At 36.7% G+C, this 18,431-nt stretch overlaps 1 protein-coding gene across 1 annotated transcript in view; it reads right to left on the reverse strand.

Moving 5' to 3' along the window:
* The window catches only part of PALLD (palladin, cytoskeletal associated protein), a 193,728-nt gene that overhangs the window by 117,299 nt on the left and 57,998 nt on the right, over nt 1–18,431 (reverse strand). Inside the window, exons 3-7 of the mRNA XM_061372892.1 lie at nt 7,214–7,392; nt 4,343–4,409; nt 3,689–3,794; nt 2,671–2,745; nt 952–1,093 (exon numbers count right to left, since the gene is read on the reverse strand). Of these exons, the coding sequence (XP_061228876.1) occupies nt 952–1,093; nt 2,671–2,745; nt 3,689–3,794; nt 4,343–4,409; nt 7,214–7,392 (569 nt within the window). The remainder of the gene's footprint in view (nt 1–951; nt 1,094–2,670; nt 2,746–3,688; nt 3,795–4,342; nt 4,410–7,213; nt 7,393–18,431) is intronic.

Genomic DNA, 18,431 nt, shown 5'->3' on the forward strand with positions numbered 1-18,431 from the left:
AAGGCAGCCAAGTGGTATGCCACAACTGATACAGCTAATGTGTTTTACTCAATCCCTTTGGCAGCAGAGCACAGGCCACAGTTTGCTTTCACTTGGAGGGGCATCCAGTACACCTGGAATCAACTGCCCCAGGGGTGGAAACATAGCAGGAACCAGCCAAAACCAGCACACCAGGCTAGGAGCAAGAGAATGAGGTCACTGCAATGATAAGCTCATGGTTTGGTCCAAAAGGACCAGCGATGGAGATTGTAATGGATATACCTTTAAAATGTTGTAACCCGTGATTTGAGTTGCATGCTATAGCAATTACTATAGCAGGAACCACCTGAGCCAATGGAGGAGAAGCCTTACAAGAAACAGCGCATGTACAGCAGTGACCCAACCTGAGCTGGCTTTGTTGCCAAGTAACTCTATGCAACACACCACCTCTCCTGTCCTGAGTGACCACCCTAACAGATGGAGCCCAAAATCATGGAGCAAATGAAGTCAACAGACATTTTGTGGACATTTTACAGGCATTTCACAGGGGTGGTCCACAGACTAGGGAAATAATACCTGTGTATTATGTCAACGGACAGGAAGGGGGTAGTGGTTACTGAGGATGTATTAAATAGCGTGGGACCTGAGCATGATGTAAATGCTATGGAATAAGGGATGCAGAATGTGCTGAGTTTAGCTGGGATAGAGTTAGTTTTCTTCATAGTAGCTAGTATGGGCTGGTTTGGATTTTTACTGGACCCAGTGTTGATAATTCAGGGATGTTTTACTTGTCAATGAGGAGGGCTTACAAAGAATCAAGGCCTTCTCCACTTTTTACCTATTAAACTGTCTTTATCTCAGCCCACAAGTTTTCTCACTTTCACCCTTGTGATTCTCTCTCCCATCCCACTGGGGGTGAGTGAGCAGGGGGCTTAGTTGTCAGCTGAGGGTTAAACTACAACACTGCCTTACTTTTTTGGAGAATTCTGAAGTCCGGAGAATCTTGAACTTCAGTGCCTTGTCGAAACCACTTAACATGAATGGGAGGGAGTCCTCTGACCCTGCATTCCAATACCACAACTTGTCCCTCAGACGCCGTGGAGTTTTGTAGCTCCTGAAATATATCAATCACAGTTCAAATGAACCAGGAGCATTTTATATTCTTAAAAATAGTTTTTTCTTCCCTTCCTAATATTTTAACTTTATTTTATTGTGTCATTTTATTTTCGCAATAGGCATTTTCTGCAAGCTGTATTTCATTCTGACTAAATTTAATATATGAGATATATAGTTTAAAATGACTGAATAGATCATTTTCAAATACATTCTTAACATGACCGAAGATGGAAAAGCTGTAGGACTATTTAATTCCTGAGATCATAATAAGCCAATAGTTGCAGCCTGACCTTTCATTTTTCACCCTTCTTCCACAACATGAAATTAAAATTCTGCAACTAACTACAGGTTGATTGACTTGGTCCTGAGAGAGAAGCTGTGCTGCTTTCAGGTCAACCTCTAGAATATGGAGCAGCTTTTCCTGTGAGCCATTTATAACCAACCAAGCAAAATCAGATGACACACATGCTGTTAGGACATACTAGCTTGCGTATGGATGGCTTCTGAGACAGTATTATGGCTGTAATAAATTCTTACGTATATCTGAAAAATTTCAGGAAGAATCTAAATCTTTTATGAAGAACTACAATGAGAGAGCAGAAACAGCATTTTAAGTAACAGAATTGACAGTAGACAGACACTATTCTTGCCTTTGTTAGCAAACTTAAGATTACAAATCAAATTACAATAAAGCAATTATTTTGTATTGTATTGGCTGTCTCATTCCCTTTCCAGGTTATTAATAATGTTTTAGGCTTCAATGCAGCAGAGCACTTGAAGCTAGGCCTAAGCTCAGACTTCTCCCTAGTTAGTCTATACAGATCTGTAGTTAATCAAATACATAAGAATTTTGTTCCATGGAAACCTAAAAATCTTTGGATTGTTACCTGAAGTTTGGATAGAAAGAAATTTACATTGGCCTGGATTAAGTATATTTTGTTGTTGTTCATATCTGGTTCATTTCTTGTGTAATTAAAATTTTGGTTTGGTATGTCCCAACTGGTTTAAGCCAGTGGTTAATACTGGATTTCAGAGACAAGAGATGAAAGGATTGGGAAGGAACAATAGAGTTTTGATTGCTTTGGTAGTTATTGAATGAGGGCAGGATTTCTCCTATTTCTACTCTTTCTAGAAAATTACCTTCCTCCCTATCTTGCAGTAACCACATTCTCTAATCCCTTGCACCCCCACTATTCATCGTCCTGTGACATCTGCAGTATCAGTGCAGAATTCTGAGGGACAGAATCAGACCTGTATGATTTTTGCCATGAGAAAGGCATTATGATGGAGCCAAGCTAGACAGTTGTGGAAAACAAGGTTTACTCTTCTGTCTAGGCAAAACTACTTGCCATTCCATATTAGCTTTCAGTCAACTATTTTTATGAAGTTATAGGCAGAAATACCTTCTCTGCTTCATTTTTTACTTCAACAAGTTGTGATTAAATAATAGTTACTGCTATGGAAATGATGTTTTGAGTAACAATTAAAATAATATTTTAAATTCAAGTTGTATTTTAGAGATTTCCTACTGAACTACAGGAGTATGATATAAAAATAATTATGGATAAAACATACCTTTGTAAAAATGGGTGCAGAATAGATAGGCTTGGATCCATCCAGACGGTGAAGGCCTGAAGTAGGGCTTTGAACCTGCAAAGCAATGCAACAATGCTGTAAAATTGAAAGAATAATGGTTTCAATAATAGGGCCTGCATATATCTATGCAATAATGCGAGCACTCAAATATACAGTCTTACTACGGTGTTCTCGTGCAAGCTCTCGAGTGACATCACTATTTCACATCTGTTTTATTTCTAAAATCAAAACACAAGCTCTAAAGACTTCTATACTTCCCATGAGAACTTTGTATCCGACTGTCTTTGCCTTGAAGTATTTTGAGAGTTTGACTCTTGTTAACTTCAAGTAAGCCCTTTGCACTGAAGCCTTTTTGCCTCTCCTGTTATTACATCCCTTGACTGCTGTAGTAAAAAAAAAAATCCAGGTACCTAAAAGCTTATCAAGTTTAGCCAAAAGAAGGGAAAAGAATTTACCTTGTACCATCTAACAGAGGTTTTTATTTCATTTGCATTTTGATTTATATGCAAACTCTAAGTCATCCACATTGGCATTAAAACTTAGTATACACTAATGAACAGTGATTTCCTGCATTTAACATCTAGATAGTAAATCTAATTTTCTCTAAAAGGCCCAGAGAAATTATAGCAGTATTTTATTTAAGAACAAAATTTAAAACATTTGCTGAAACATATTGTAGGCATTCGTTTGTACTATATTTGTCTGGATTTGGAGCAAGTCACTATTAAGTGATATACTTTGTAATTTTCATCACCATCAGATCAGTCAGCTGCTCACATGCTGTGTTGATAGACACTGTGTAAAATCCATATGTATATTTTTATGCCCCATTTACTGGATATATACTTAATTAAAGATCGGCATTCTTAATATAGTAACATCAGTTTACAGTTCAATAATATAATTCCTCAAAATAACAGAGTTTTTCAGGGCTTACAAATGTTGAAATAAACTTTAAAATACTTTCACTGATTTAAAAATTGGTGTCTAAAAATACCTGCTGACTGGGCACAGAGATAGGCTGAATTACAGCTGTGGTGACTCCAGACTTTGGTGAAGAAGATCCTATTGTCAAGGAAACAGAAGTGGTTTTCTTTTGGGCCCTGAAAAAAAGGAAAACAGTAGCACTTTATAATATCTGAAATTAGAATATGATTGTAACCTATAAGCTACCTTGTATTTTCTACATCTTTAAATATATCATTATCAGCTGAAAAGATCAACATTGGAGAAAGCTTAAATAGAACATAATCTCTGACTAATCTACACCTTCACGTACAATAAGGTACTGATTTAAGATAGAAACTAAAATGCATTTTGGTTCTTTAATTGCACGCCTCAGCATGGTTGTTTTGGAGGCACATGGCTGAGTGATTACAAATGAAGATTTGGTTAACTTACTCATGAATATGAAAAGTTGATGTCAGCAAAAGAGTTGTCAGGGTAGTACCAGACTTCTCTGACAGACCAAGCACATGAATACAATCTACAGTTACAGTGCTACACATTTATATCACACAAGAGAAGAGGAAAAGACAAGACATGCATAAATATACCCCAGATGCTTATTTACATCTAAAACTACCACAGATTTTCCAGTGCCTCTTACCAAGAACATTAGAACAGCATTGGTTCTACTTTGCACACTTACTGTGGCATAGCTCCAGATTTTGATTTGAAAATTAAACTTTCACTTTCTGAATCAGTGGAACTGGCACCTGGAAAAGAAAGTTTTTTCAGTACTCTCATATTCTTTTACTGATTTATTTAACTTTTAAATTCCAAAGAAAAAAACATGCTATTTTTGCATTTCACTTTAAGAGCTGAGAATGCTCTGTAACAAACTGTTGCAGTTTTTCATATATGATAGTGATTGAAACTATGTACTTTAGACAGTTACAGAAATCATAACCAACTCTTTTTCCTTGGCTTTTAGCTGTCTTCCTTCATCTTGAAGGAAATACGGCCAAAAAAAAAATCTGGCTACTACTACTCTGGTGGAAATGTATAATTTTATTTACTTCAATGTTACAACTTGAAGCTTAAGCAAACATATGGCTTATACACAGATAACAAATCTTCAACCTTAAGTAGGAGCAACTCAGTTGCTCAGACATTTTCAGACTAAACTTGCTTCCCATGATCTCCACAGTTTCAGACTAAACTTGCTTCCCATGATCTCCACATATTTGTGTACTGGTATTTCTTGCCAGGAAAGGCTTGATATAATGTATGTGTTTGGCAGTACCCTCTACTCACTTGAAAAAAAAATAAAAAGAAAGCATTTATTCCCCTTGTCTTAATTTTTCCAAAGAACAGGTACTTCACACAACATTTATTCTAAACATTTATTCAGGACACATTATTTCTCAAAGGATTTCTGCGTATATATGGATAGCTGTATTCTAATACAAATCATAAGGAATTCATAAGCTATATGAATAGTATAGCACAGACTGATTCCAATGAAACAAAGCTTGGACTGAAGTACCCAAGTACCCTATTTATTTACAAAGTTCAGACCACAAAAATCAAAGCAACAAGTAGCACAGGAAAAGCAAGAAGAGAGAAGCAATGTCAAGTCTACAAAGCGGGTCTGCATGAAAGTATCTCATGAGCAAAGGATAAAGGTCTTGTGTGGCTGGCCCTGCTGCACAGAAGTATGATGTGTGTCATCAAGACTGTTAGCATGCAAAGTAATGCTTGTGCGACAGTCTGGTTTCCTTAAAGATCATAGGGAAGGAGCCTAACAACCTGGACAGTTCTCTCTTTCAAAGTTACATGTTGTAAAACTTCAAGCCAGGACTTTCACATAGTGAGACTTCGCTGAATCTCAAAAAAGGAATTGTTTTATTCACTGCATCTCTCTACCTAGCTGTTGTTAGCAGAAGTGTTGCTTGTTATTGTAAGTTCACACAGTATTATGTATTTGTACTATATCTGAGCATTTCTGAAAGTATGCTTACTTCTGTAAGAAAAGTCCTACTAGAATCCTTAAGAGTCAGAAAAGTCTTGGGGATTTTGCTATTATATCCCAATGTAGGATGATAAAGCTCTGATACTAAAAAAGCGTTATGAAAGAAACCCTATAAATGCACATCTGTCATGATTTAGCTAATGTATAGTGAAAAGTTTATTGCTTTATCAATCAAAAGCTATTATATCATTTTGGTATGGTATTATTTAGACTTGTTATGGTTATTTGTTATATTAATTTGGTTCATGCTTTCAATTAATCATTTAAATTAATTTTTATGAGTTACAAAACTGGTAAAATAATGTTTGAAAATGCATGAACTAAAATAAGTTTTCAATTGATATAATCATGTCTAAAATACAGTCCTCCTCTAAAAAAAAAGTAATAATTTTGCTTATGGTTAAGTCATTTACTTTCCTCAGAGAAAATCATATTTGAATTATGACTAATTTTGAAATGAAGAAATATCTTGACAACTGTTAGCAGTATACACTGGACAAAACCAGTATGACTGACTTTTAACCGAACCTGAAGTCAGCGTACCAAGTATAAACAATTATATCCTACCCCTCTACTCTGCTCTCGTGAGACTTCACTTGGGGTACTGTGTGCAGTTCTGGTGTCCTCAACATAAAAAAGACATGGAACTGTTGGAACAAGTCCAGAGGAGGGCCACGAGAATGATCAGGGGACTGGAGCACCTCCCACATGAAGATAGGCTGAGAAAGTTGGGGCTGTTCAGCCTGGAGAAGGCTGGGTGGAGACCTCATAGCAGCCTTCCAGTATCTGAAGGGGGGCTATAGGGATGCTGGGGGTGGACTCCTTATTAGGGGCTGTAGTGATAGGACAAGGAGTAATGGGTTAAAACTTAAAAAACAGGGAAAGTTCAGATTGGATATAAGGAAGAAGTTCTTTACTGTGAGGGTGGTGTGGCACCGGAATGGGTTGCCCAAGGAAGTTGCAAATGCTCTATCCCTGGTGGTGTTCAAGGCTAGGTTGGACAGAGCCTCGTGTGACATGGTTTAGTGTGAGGTGTCCCTGCCCATGGCAGGGGGGTTGGAACTAGATGATCTTAAGGTCCTTTCCAACCCTAACTATTCTATCATTCTATACTTACACATGATTAAAGACAACTCACTTGGGGCCGCCACACTTATTTGCACTGGAAGGAAGTTCAGAACTGAGGCAGGGATTACTGCTATCATGAAAATAATTGGTATTTCCAGTCAAATCTTTGTTTTACAGAGGGTACTACTTAAAAGCTAACCACACGACAAAAGCTCTGCTTGTTCGTCTTTTTCCATTCTTTACCTTTCTTGTACCTTAAATAAATGGCAATCTACCCACTGATTCTTGGGGCATTCTTTGAAATACCTGAATTAATATGATGAGATGTTCTAAATGTGCTGCATTAAAAGGAAGCAGAGGAACACCATAAAAATATCACCAAAGCAAATGCAATCTTAATATACAGAACCAAACCCAAACTTCATCTGAGTTATCTTTTCCTGTGTGCATCAAGTACCTTATTATGTCACCTCTTACCTTCAATGAATATTTCAGCTGATGTACTATCTGCACCAATGGAATTTGAAGCCACACAAGTATAGCGTCCAGTATCGTCTTCAAAGGCTTCTGCTATAATTAGCGAATGAAGTCCTCCGCTTCCAGAACGTATTTGAATGTCAGGGGAATTCTGGAGTTCTTTTCCTTCACAGAACCATCTGCAGCCCACACACATTTAGAAAGACAAAGAAAAAAGAACATAAAGGATTGGTTCAGGCTCATTGCACACAAGAAGACATTACACTCTGCTGCAAAAATCTAAATTGCTACTGAAATCAGCATATGGTGCTTTGAAGTGTTTAATGACATTTGCAAAGAAACAACCTGCTGGAATAAACGTTGTTCAAAAGGTAGTGAGACATTTCTGAATGCTAAGGAAATCATACACACCTACAATTTAAAACTATTCCCTGTCCTGTTTTGGAAGAATTAATGCTTTCTGTGTGTCTTATGTACTGGCTTGCTTTGACTGCAGTCTAATTAATTTCTTTTTAGCTCGCTACTCCATTCTTCCTAATACTCACAGATACTCCACACAGGATCACAGTATCACAGTATCACAGTAGGTTAGAGATTGGAAGGGACCTCAAAAGATCATCTAGTCCAATCCCCCTGCCGGAGCAGGAACACCTAGATAAGGTTACACAGGAACGTGTCCAGGCGGGTTTGAATGTCTCCAGAGAAGGAGACTCCACAACCTCCCTGGGCAGCCTGTTCCAGTGTTCCGTCACCCTCACTGAGAAGAAGTTTCTTCTCAGGTTAAGTGGAACCTCTTGCTCCAATTTGTACCCATTACCCCTTGTCCTTTCATTGTTTGCCACTGAGAAGAGCCTGGCTCCATCCTCGTGACACTCCCCCTTTATATATTTATATACACTAATAAGGTCACCCCTCAATCTCCTCTTCTCCAAACTATAGAGACCCAGCTCCCTCAGTCTTTCCTCATAAGGGAGATGCTCCAACTCCCTTAATCATAGGATGTTTGATTTTTGTCTGTCATGCCCTGTCACCCTAATATAATCCCATGATACAGCTTCCATATTGCTAAACTTGAAATAGGTTTACTTTTGCATTGGATCAGGAACATAAACTGGTTTTTTAGCTCTGGATTTTTATGTATGTATATAATGCATATTACACTACCAAAAAGATATGCCCCAATGGCAAATACACCCCAATACCAAAAAGATATTGCAACAAAAGCAATGGGTTTATGTACAGGCAAAACAGACATTTACCTGGGGTGACTTTTGACTAGGCAAAAGTGCAACCTATTTTGTTTACATGGGGTCAGTGAAGCATTTTTCAGGGCAGGCTGCCTGAAGAGTTAGTCCATGTTTTCAGCACACATTGCTGCCATGAAGGCACCAGCTCCCCTTTTTTCTGTTTGATTCCTTCATACCAGCTAGTCCTATACTCACAGGCTACTCCCTGAGCTGTCGATAACTCTAGAAGAAGTGGATAATTCTTTACTTACAGGGGCTGCTATGCAGTTTTGAGAGGGGTGATAGATTGCTAAGTCGTTAAAGGAAAATCATAGGGACAGCCTTCCTTCCATTCTCAAATTCACTACATCCTGAAAACAAATTTTGCCAGGTCCTTCTGAGCTTGTTATTCCTGCTCCCATCCTACAGACTCACTCTGATCTTTACCACTTTTCATTCCTTTCCTCTTATCCCATAATATAACCTGCACTTTTCCATGTTCTCTGTCCTCCTTTCCCTCTCCTTCCTCTGCAACCCCCAAATTCAAATCTTGCTGTGGTGAGGACAAAGACAAAAGGAAAAATTCTTGACAGCAAGCTTCAAAAGTGATCCCTCATTCTTCCCTCACCCATATATTTTTAGTTTCCTACTGTGGTAAGGATTAAAAAAAACCAACAAACCTACATCCATAGAAATTTAGGGAGAGTCAATTCAAATTAAAAGACGACGGTATTTTTAAAAATAATTTGGAAAGACATAAAACATGCCAGCCAAAAAAGAAAGTTAAAATTACATTTTTTCTTCAGTTTGTAAAGGTTTATAAGACAATTTTTGCAGTTATAATCCAGAATCAGTCTTTATTTTTCCTCTTTATGAAATGATTTTTCCCCTGACCTCCTTCAAACAAAATAACCCCAAGGAGTTACACAACCCCCCTCTACCTATTTAGGAAAATGACGCAACACTACAGGATGACAGATACTACACAGTATGGTGAGGAGTCTTTAGAAATAAGCTGCCTCATTTTTGTTGTTCTTTTTTTTATTAGTAAACTATATGTAATTAACAGAAGTAAAACATATGTTACAAAACGTTCTTCTAAAAATATTAGATTGTAAAACTTGAATTTACATGCTTATTTTAGAATGCAGGGTTAAGAAACCTAGTAGATTTACACATAAGACAATTCTCCTTTTTAACAGCCACAACTGTGGCCAAACTCTCTGTGCTTACGAACAGATCTTTTATTCCTGAAGGTGAAAAAATGTTGATAGTGGCATTAAACCCATATGTAATTGTCTTCTGTAATTAAAAGACTAACAAATTCCTTTTCTGTCTTCTGTTACGCCCAGATAGTGCACACAGAAAGTATCATTTTTGGAAGGAACTAACAAACTTCCATTTGTTTACTCAGCAGAACCTTTTGACCTACTTTTACAACTATTGGTCTTGGAGACAAATCTATTCTGTCAACTCGACTGCCAAAATTAACATTTCTCTTCCCCTCCTTTCCTCTCTTGTCACAAGTCCTCCTTTCTCCCAGCATAAGGACCTCTGCTACTACTTCTGCTTACTAGACCTTCAGAGTCCTAACCTCTCTGCAGCCTTTTCAAAGTTACACTTTAAATGATATGCACATGAGAGAGGTTAATTCAATTTCTAGACAATCACAGACAAAAGCCTGTAATATGAGGCTCTACTTAACCATTAGTTCTATTTTTCTTTCCTTTCCAGAAACATCCTGCAAAGGAAAACCTCTCCTTCAAGCCTAATTGTTTTCTCAGATAAATCCCATTTGAGTTTCATGCAAATTGTATGGCTTTCAACTGTCTCCCAGCTTCCATGCTCGCAAAACGTTTAAGAAACTGTGATAAGCATATGAATTAAAAATAAAAGTTCTTTTTTTGGTCAGACGATGTTTAATAAACTGTTTTATTAGAAGAACAAGTTCTCTACACTGTCCCTTGATTCATGCATAGATACAGTCAGCCTTAAGTAGTGGATCTATTACTCAACACTGCTTGCGACTGAGACTCATTGCATCACACCAGTGACATACCACTGAAAGCGAGTCCTGACCTGCTACATCAGACACTGTCTGCCACAGGGAAAAAACGCGTAAGTAAGCAATTCAATACAAAATTACCTCAGCCATCATTAAGATGATGTCTGATGAATGGGAAACAGGCCTGGTGTGGGACTGCACTGTTTATTGTGGAAAGAAGAATTCACCTTCACAATGGGCAAGAGCAGAATTATTTGAAAGGAAGAACACTGGAATACACTTAGATATAGTCTTTTTTCTAGTTGTGGCTTCTATGTGTTGATAAATGGAGAAGATTAATTAACATGACTTTCATTTGGAGATTACATCAAAATTAAGTTAATGAGAAACTACTCAACTGAAATACTTGTCCTGCAATAACTTGCTAACAGCCAGTCCAGTTCAAGGGAGTTTGTGAATTAAAAAAAGGGTCAGCAGATAAAAATAAATGAAGCATTTTTATCCCAAACACGGTTTGAATTTTAGTTATCCATCTTTTGTGTAGTAGGGGCTATTATAGAGCACAAAATGGCTACCTACAGGACTCCTCAGCCTTACTGTCATTATACTTGGAATAGGCATGGTAAGAGGATTTTCATTTCCTAAGGACTGAAAAATACTCAAAGATGAATCTTTGAAGCATTCTCTCTTTCTGAAGAGGGATCACCAAAGCAAGCAACAAATCAGGATCAGAGGAAGACTGAGCCAAAGAAACCAGGAGAACTTATGGCTAAACATGGAAAACCAGCCACAAAGCAAAGTCTTACTTGCTTTTGAAAGCAAGAAAATTCCAGCTTTATGGTAACTAGGGCAGCATTAACTCATGTCAGGCTACTTCAGCCTACTGATCCTCTTGGGCATAAGGGGATTATTATCTAGCTGTAAGAAAGTAATAACACTTCTGGAGAGCCAAAATACCCTAACCTAAATCAAAATCAAAAGACACTGAAAGTAACAGAGGAATAAAGGTGCTGCAGATGCTTTCCAAGAAAAATAATTCCCTGTAGAGAGAATATGGGTTTTAAATACATCTATTTCACAGGTTCTGGATTCCAAGTACAAACATTATCTACTCATCTCATTATCCCTTTGTTGTAGGTTCTCAATATTGTATAAGGTGTGCAGATAGAAAAAAAACAGGCAGAGACACCAACAAAAGGTTTAGCATATGTGTGTATGTATCAGTCCCCAGAATAATGCTCAAGCTTGCATCCTAGGTACATTCCTGCAGGCCACGCTAGCGTTCATGCAAATGTGTAGAGTGTAGAGAACTCTCCCCTTGAAAGAGACATTACTGTAAGATATCAGATAAAGGCTGGCAAGAAAAAAGTCACATGAAAGTAATACACGCTTCATGTAACTGGAATTCATTTTATTAGTCATTAAAGTGTCTTGCCAAATTTTAAACACTGAATTTCTCTGTTCTTTCCTATGTTCTGCATACTCTTTCCTCCATTTCTCTTCCTGCCTGTAATTCCACTGTACCACTTTTTGCCTTGCCTTTTCTTCACCTATACTTAGTTTTCACCTACATTGTATCTGTTCTATGTTAAAACAATAGTAATTAAGCATTTAATGCAGACACTGAAACACAATCACTAGACTGGAAAGTTAATACTCCAAGGAAGCAAACCAGAGGTATTTTGGTAGCAGGGGAACTACGATTGAGATACTCACTTTTCAGGCTTCAAAGCCTACTTGGCTATTCCACTGGCTACATCATTGCACAACAGCAAAACCAGAACAGCCAACAAAAAGGGACAGTTGGATGCCAGGTAAGCAGCAGTTCATGCACGCTGACATCAAGCAGCAATTCACACAATACATCTATCTTTTTCAGTCATTTTCATGCCCTCACAATCCTCCATGCTTGGAAATGCATATGAGCACATGTGTCTGGGATTTTAATGACTGCGAACAAAATATAAACAGAGTTGAACAGTACACTGACTGAGTAAGCACCAGGGCCTTAAGAAAAACAGCTCAAGGTTCTCTCTAATGCATAATCCTGATGAAACTTGCGTTTTTTGAGAGTCACTGAGGAATAGAGAGGTTTTCCTTTCTGCACACTCTTAAAAGTTAATTTAAAATGGCAGCTGTAGTGAAACTTTAAGATATAGCCTTAGGGAAGAATTGTAATAGGGAACTCTGACCACTACAAAAAAGTGTAGAGAGATAAGCTGTAAATTAAAAAGTAATTTTATCCTTAGTGGTGTTAAGTATTTCCAGAAGAAAAGTTAAAATGAAATACTCTGACGTTCCTGAACTGTCAGAGTCAGCATTTCCATCACAATACTGTGTAACTTCCATTTTTGTTTTTCTCCATTGAAGTTTAGCAGTCCAACACTTCCAGACTGTAGAATTTAAAATAAAGAATTTAACTTGATTTTTAATAGAAATCAACTTTGCCATGTAAGATTTAGATACACTGCAGTAATCAGATTATTCAGATGCTTGTTCTTTGCACATTACTCAATTTTTGCACAATATATAATTTAATTATTTGTATACACAATTCATAAAAGTCATCAATAACATACACACATACTTACAATATTTGTATTTTGTAATCTTTAAAGAAAGTTCTTAATGTAGATGCTGCTGCTTTGCCTGAACCTTGAGTTAAGCAATTAAAAAAAGGCTCTATATACTGACAACCACAGAAGCCAATCTTTTAATTATAAAAAGTGTTGTATTATAAACAGTATACATTATATACTTTTTCAGAATTTAAGTGATTCTTCAGGTGTTGCACAGCGTTCTCCAAGCTCTCACACATTTCAATGAGGACTTCACATACAGCTGAGTAAATTGCATGATTAGGTACTTCGGGACCAAAACTGGCCTCTCAAAGTGTAACAGAAAATGTCAAGAGAACATCAAATGGCTGTATTTTCAAGACACTCGTCAACATTTCAGCCTCTCTTTCCTACAAGTTAATTCTGCTCCCTCTGAAGTCAAGCTTTGATTTGTGCCCTGTGCAAGGATGCAAAAAGGAAGGTGTGAAGAAGGCAATAGATGTGACCAGCTGAGTTATGGGCTACAAAGCTTCCAGGAACAGTGAACAATGGATTCTTGTCACTGACTGCAGGCTTCAGCAACTCCAAAGCTCATGTTTTTAGCTTATTCCTGTCATTAGGAAAACTCTTTCCCTACATTCCTGTGTAGGTTTTCCAAGTCTCTTTCTGTTCATTTTAGCTGTGGGATAAGGATTCTGCTCCACTTCAGCATTTCTTCTGGGGAAGTAAATGGAAAGTTAGTTTGAGATTTTGACAGCTCCAGACAAGATACTCAGAGTTACAGCCCATAGCTCGTATCATTCTCCTTGGGTACTGCACTGTTCCACAGCCTTACATAGCTGGGCACAGTGAATTATGGAAGAAAAACTGTATTGCCAGACTTGATTCAAAACTAATTGCTTGTCTTAAAATCACAGGATTAGCTTTAAAGTTTGTAAATCTTTGGGTTTGTGGGTTGTTTTTTTTTTTTTGTGGGTTTTTTTTTTTTTTTTAAGATTGTATCTTGTCCCTTCTTTGCAATTGTTGGCCTCACTTCATAGCCTTCAAGTGAAGAAGGTTTTAGAGAATGTATTTATGATGGAGGCTTTTAATTACCCAAATGATACATTCACGCAAGAAAACACAAAAGTGACACCAGAAAGTATGAATATTAAATACAACACTGAGCAAAGCAAAGATTTATAATTGGCTAACTTTCCATATAGCAAATCATTTACAGAATGCTTTTCTTCTTAGGTTAAGAAAATTTCAAGTCAGTTGCTTGAGAGTTACCTTTCATTATTTTGCATTTCTCTGGCAATTGTAAATGCACGCCACTGACTTCAACTCTCTGCTTTTGCTACATTATTTTTCAGCACAATAACAATTTTTGCCACAAAATGTATTTCTTTGAAGTTACTGAACTTACTGAAATTCACTTCTACAAAATTACTCCTACAAACTCCACCACCGAGGCTACAGCCTCCTGTAGCCTACGGTCCTTCTGCTTTACCTCAGCTTTTTTTTTTTACAAACTGTTTTTAATGGAGCAAAACATTACACTCATTATAGCATGAGCTAACAGTTACTACATCTTTTTAGTAACTCTTCATTGAATTAAGGAAAATTTGTCCTGAAATACAAATTGTTTTGGTTTTTGGTTTTCTTTTAAAGGAACCCTTACAGCTGTTCAGATATTTTTCTTGGTTGGTTGGTTTGTTTGAGAGACAGGAAGTCTTAAAAGATGTGGCCTTGGTGTGGGAAAAGCATAAACTGTAATTGAAATTTTTCTACATTTCTCATAATCTGAATACATATCATGGAAAACTGTACAGAAGAATGTAAGAATGTAAAGAAGAACAAGCTAATAAAGCAAAACACTTCTAATTCAACAAAATTTCATCGTTATGTATTGCACACTTCCGTGTTAACCTTGCTTTCTTATAAAGGTCTAGAAATAAATGATGTGATGAAGTGTCTGGATGTAAGGGAAAAAACGGTGAGACTGCAAGGATATATAATGAAGACGTTTAATGCTAATTTTTTCTTTACAGAAACCAGACATAATATAACATACAGACAAGAGGTACTTGCTCTATGATTTACCTGGATATGTAATCCAAAGCTATTTAATCATGATTAATAAACATCTCTGCTGTAACAGGCTGCATAGGAGGCTAAGGTCATGTTCCCTAATGGATACTCACTTCTTGCAGGAGTAACTTTTTTTAGAAGAGGATATATTCACCATTTTTTAAAAATTCTGATTATAAAGAAAATATCTAAATACTTAACAGAAGATCAATATAGAATTTAGCAACTTTCTTGTTGAAGTGGCTTCAAAGCCTCCTAAGTACATTTATGCCACACAGCAAAGAAGCCAGGGGGGTGACTCTTGCTGTTGACAGTACTGTGGTGCTGGGCAAATGATATTTCACAAACGCACCTAATGGTATCCAAATGAGATACCACATTTCAGATAATCCTGTTTCATCATGCAGAACAAAGACACCTGTGCAGCTACATTTATTCAGTAGGAAAAGCGAGGAGATCATATTTCTTTAACTGGCTGAAGAAGCAGCCAATATCAAAGAAAAAAAATCTGTATGTTTTCCCTCTCTAAACAGGATGAACAAATATGCTTATAAAGAAATTACTTCTAAAAAAATATTGCTTATGTTACAATCAGTCTTCATATATGAAATAACAGAATGTTGAACTTTATGCTGAATAACTTATTTTCTATTTCTGAAGTCCAAAGTTGAAAGCCTACCTCATATCCTATTTTATTTACCTTTGCCCCAAACGATTTATCTTTCTTCCTTATCTCTGTCCATCACTAAAAGACAAAGCATCTTATCACTCTTGATCCTAACTGTATGTTTTCTTAACACAGAAGCATTTACCAGGTGTAGGTGTAACCCACAGATTTCACAAGCAGTTTCAGAAGCCTTGCACAGAACTTTATATTCTGTATTTGTGTGCTAGCCCATGCTATAAATGTGTCATTTTCAGAAGCAGCAATTTAACTGACAAATCGATGTGGATAATTCTGTTTGTTCTATATTTGGGTAATCAAAATAATGTGCAATTTAAGGATGAGTTATGTAGTGCAAACTGCAAACCACCTTTTACAACAAGAATGGTGATTATTTGCCACACATACAGCTAGTTATCTAAAAATAACAGTGCTTTCTCATTTCATTGAGTAGCTTCTCTAAGTGAATTTGGGCATATATAGATTTACAAATTATGTGTTCATGTTCAGATATGTAAATAAAAATCACGAGAAAAACTGCAAGAATAATTTGTATGTAATTTAAGATACCCAGGTTTCCACACTTCTATCTGCAAGACATTTTTGAGGGCTGTTGGACTCATTAGATAACTGCAGGTTAAATGTAACGAGATTTCCATAGCAGTCATTTTCTTCAGAAAAATAATCTCATTACAGAACAAGCGATTAACAGTGCTTAATGTAACAAAACCATATTTAACGTAACAATTTCCCTACATCATCTCAGTTTCTTCACTCTCTACTGTTTTCTGGACCATTATTTTGTACTTCACAAGTCTATAGGAGGGTATTTTACATAATCTTCTATTTGATTAAGCTTGAGTTCCTGCCACGTATATGAGTTCTGCCATCAATTACAACTCAGCCATACATCTGACATACATCTCCTAAAGTGGCTTTTGAGATGAAGTGCAGTCTCTGCAAAGATGGTCAGAACTTCTTTGCAGATGTCTAAGAAATAATCCTGCTGTCTCACAGGCTAACCAGGCAGAAAAAGGATAAATAAGAATAATCAAAGGGAAGACTACTACTCTCCTCAAAAGACAGAGTAGGCACCGTCTGGTACAAATGAAGAGCCAAAAGAACTCTTTGCTCAACTATAATTAGAGTTCTGCAGTTCAGTACTGAAAACAGTCACTCAACACCTTGGATAGCTGCGCTTGATGATATGTCATTTTTCAAGCTCTCATTAAGTGCTGAAATTGAAATGAATTTCCTTCAGAACAAAGCCAATACTGCCTCACAACAAAATACCTTAAACTTCAGGAGACTAAGCTACTAAGATTGAAAAATTTCTTCTCTTCAGTTAAAACAATTTTCTTCGGATGTAAGACCCCAAAATGTAATTATAAAAGCCTGCAAATAATAGTAAAAAAAAAAAAAAAAAGAGAGAGAGACTGGATTGGAAATAGCAGTGAGCTACAATAGCCAGATATTTATGTATATATTTAATACACACGTGTATAATATACACATACGTAAACATACACACATACATATTTTTTTCAATATCACGAAATACAAGATATGGCAAAATAATTGAATAGTTGCAAATTTCCACTTATTATTAGCCCCCCTCTTAGGTTTGGAAAATGGCTGCTTGTTCCTTTGCTCCATAAATACAGTAGCAAAATGATCTGTACCTCTCTGTGTTTCAGAGTTATAAAATAAAATAAAATAAAATAAAATAAAATAAAATAAAATAGGAGAAGAGAACCCCACAACCCAAACCCTGTGAATACTAATGGATCATAATCTGGTTTGCAAACTTCAAAATTATTTTGAATGCATTAAAAAGGAAAGGAAAAGGGAAGGAAAGGGGAAAATTCTTTGGCATTCTGATCTTTCTACAAATGTCAGTCTCCATACCAGGTTAGTAAAACCAAAACAAAAGCCAAGAAACAGGACAGCAGATACAGAAAAAGTACTTCAGAAGACTTCATACTAAAATCAGTAGGTGCTTCCAGCACTGACAGGAAGAATGAAGGAAAGTACAAGTTCAAATTGAAGCAGGCAGAGTACATACAGTGAGTATACATTCATTTCATTCCTTAACATTCCATAAAACTTTCTCATTTTGTCTTTTCAGGTTTCATATTTTGATGGAAACTTCTTTTGAAACATCTTACACATTTCCATCTCCACTGCAATGTAGCCAATAGCTTGTTGCCAATGCCAGTCAATGTGTAAGCTGCTTCTATGTATCAAAGCTTATAAAAGTGAAGAAAGAGGAACTGCAGGCATAAACCACCTGATTGCAGTTCTGTCCCTAATATTACTATAGATACTTTAATTATTTTTTTAATGTAAAGCAGGTTGAAATGATTATCAGATACAACCCTTTGTTTTCCACACTTTTATAAGTTTATATTCTCAGAGGATTATGACAGAACTGTGAAATACTCTATACAGAATTCAGCACTGAACACGAGACAAATCCAGCACTGGAAACATACATTGTTTGCATTTAAGTAGCTACTACATAGGTGCCCCTATAGTTTTACGGCATTCAATACCAGACACTGACCAATAATTCTTTCTGACAGATAATTAAATTGACTGGTTTTGTACAACTTCCTACTTGGGCCTGGAACATCTTACCCTGCAGTCAAAGTGTGGTAGACATTACCCTCATTTCAGATTGTTCCACTAA

This window comes from Neopsephotus bourkii, unplaced genomic scaffold (assembly GCF_033783945.1).
Source record: "Neopsephotus bourkii isolate Nb327-2 ecotype Australia unplaced genomic scaffold, CSIRO-AGI_Nbou_v1 NB_168, whole genome shotgun sequence".
Classification (NCBI taxonomy): Eukaryota; Metazoa; Chordata; class Aves; order Psittaciformes; family Psittacidae; genus Neopsephotus; species Neopsephotus bourkii.